At 45.4% G+C, this 1,625-nt stretch overlaps 1 protein-coding gene across 1 annotated transcript; it reads left to right on the plus strand.

Annotated features, from left to right (window-relative positions):
• The first annotated feature begins 458 nt into the window (after positions 1–458).
• SPERT (spermatid associated) lies at positions 459–1,415 on the plus strand. Its single transcript, XM_010079220.1, has one exon. The coding sequence runs from the start codon at positions 459–461 to the stop codon at positions 1,413–1,415; it is 957 nt and encodes a 318-aa protein (XP_010077522.1).
• Positions 1,416–1,625: the final 210 nt, after the last annotated feature.

Raw genomic sequence — 1,625 nt, forward strand, 5'->3', positions numbered from 1 at the left:
TTTAAGTTAACTTTAACCCACGACAGATGGGTTATTCTGAGGTGCTAGATACTGCCGCATCTTACCCCCTTACATGTATGTAAAAATGAGGCAGAGAGATGAAAGGTGAGTCCAGGTTTTTATACCAAAGCTTGTGGTGCTGCTATAGAACTGCTTTGTCTACCAGTGACAATTTTCTCACCTTCTATAAACGATGTTTCTGGTATATTCCATGCCTTCCAGAGTCAAAGGGGCAACACAGTGGACTGTGGGAAGTGATGTATTTACTTGTTCCTGTCATCCAATGGCCTTTAATTCTGACCTTGAATTTTGGCAGTAATTCTGTGCATTTGTGTTCGCTGTTCTTTCAGTCCTGATCAAACTTCTCCAGCCGCTCTGTGTCACCTACTCCTTGCCAGTGGACAGTGGCCAGAATTTCTGCAAGAAGTATTTTCCCACAGTTCTCAATTTGCTAAAGAATGGCCATGTCTGCTTTTGATCTGACAAACCAGAGCATGCAGTATACAGAGCCCGAGATAGGCTGTATCGCCCCACGGATGCAACTGAGGGATGAAACATTTGTCTTTGTTGATGGTAAATGGGTGAATGAGATCTACTGCCAGCCACCCTTTGCTTCCCACCGGAAACTCCTTAGCAAGAAGGCCCAGAATGAGTGGAGCATCTGGGAGGAGAACAGAGCTATCTGGGAAGAAAATAAAGTCCTCCGGATTGAGAACAGGATGCTCTGGGAAGAAATCAAGGCTCTACAATGTCTCCAGTCACAGAACAAAGCCATCCAGGTTAGTTACACTGATGCCATTCAGCAAAGCCTCCAGAAGGAAAATAACCCATTGCCATTCTTCCAAGAGAGGAGCATAGGCTTTCTGGTCAGCCCAGGCAACAAAATTCTCCAGGCTATCCAGGAAAAGAAGAGATTCTTAGAGGATTTCCATCAGGAGAATAAAACAGTCCCCATCATCTGCAAAGACCAAGAAGTTGTCACAGTTCGTGAAGAGAGCAAAGATGCCAGCTCAGATCTTCAGGAGGACACTGACTCCACCACAGATGCAGAAGAAGGTAACCCTGGCCCAGGCCCCCAGCAGGAACATGAAGATAAAGAGGAGACCACAATTCCGACCCAGAATAAGATCAAGTCTTCCCCGAGCATGCAGGGTGAGCATGAAATCATCCGGGCTCTCCAGGACTTATACGAACTCCTCCACGTCTTCCTGAAAGTGAACAATCTCCTTGGGGAGAAGCAGGGCTGTCACATTCTCTATGATGTGAACAGATCCTTCCAAGAAGACCATATTAAATTGAAGCTACAGCTGAATTCTGTGAAAAACACTGTGTCGGACATTAGGGCTCAAATGGAAATGTTGGAAGAGGAGCTCATTGCCATCACCTCCCCAGTGTACGAAGAAGCTGGCAACTGAGCATCAGCTTGGAGAGATGTGAAGCTTGGTGCTAAGACCTGCTAGTTCAATTCCATGGAAAGCTTCTTTCCTTGTTTCAGGGAACCTAATAAAATCCCAGTAGAGCCTGAAGACATCTGGGGAACATTGTGTTATTTTGACACTTTCTTACATTGCTTAGATGTATTTCACTTTGTGATTACACAGTGTGGGTGACTCTCATGAATTTGG

This window comes from Pterocles gutturalis, unplaced genomic scaffold, assembly GCF_000699245.1.
Source record: "Pterocles gutturalis isolate BGI_N339 unplaced genomic scaffold, ASM69924v1 scaffold43778, whole genome shotgun sequence".
NCBI classification, from domain to species: Eukaryota; Metazoa; Chordata; class Aves; order Pterocliformes; family Pteroclidae; genus Pterocles; species Pterocles gutturalis.

What these genes read in the sequence shown, in the direction of transcription:
- SPERT (XM_010079220.1), top strand. Translation starts at nt 459, where the DNA reads ATGGCCATGTCTGCTTTTGATCTGACAAACCAGAGCATGCAGTATACA.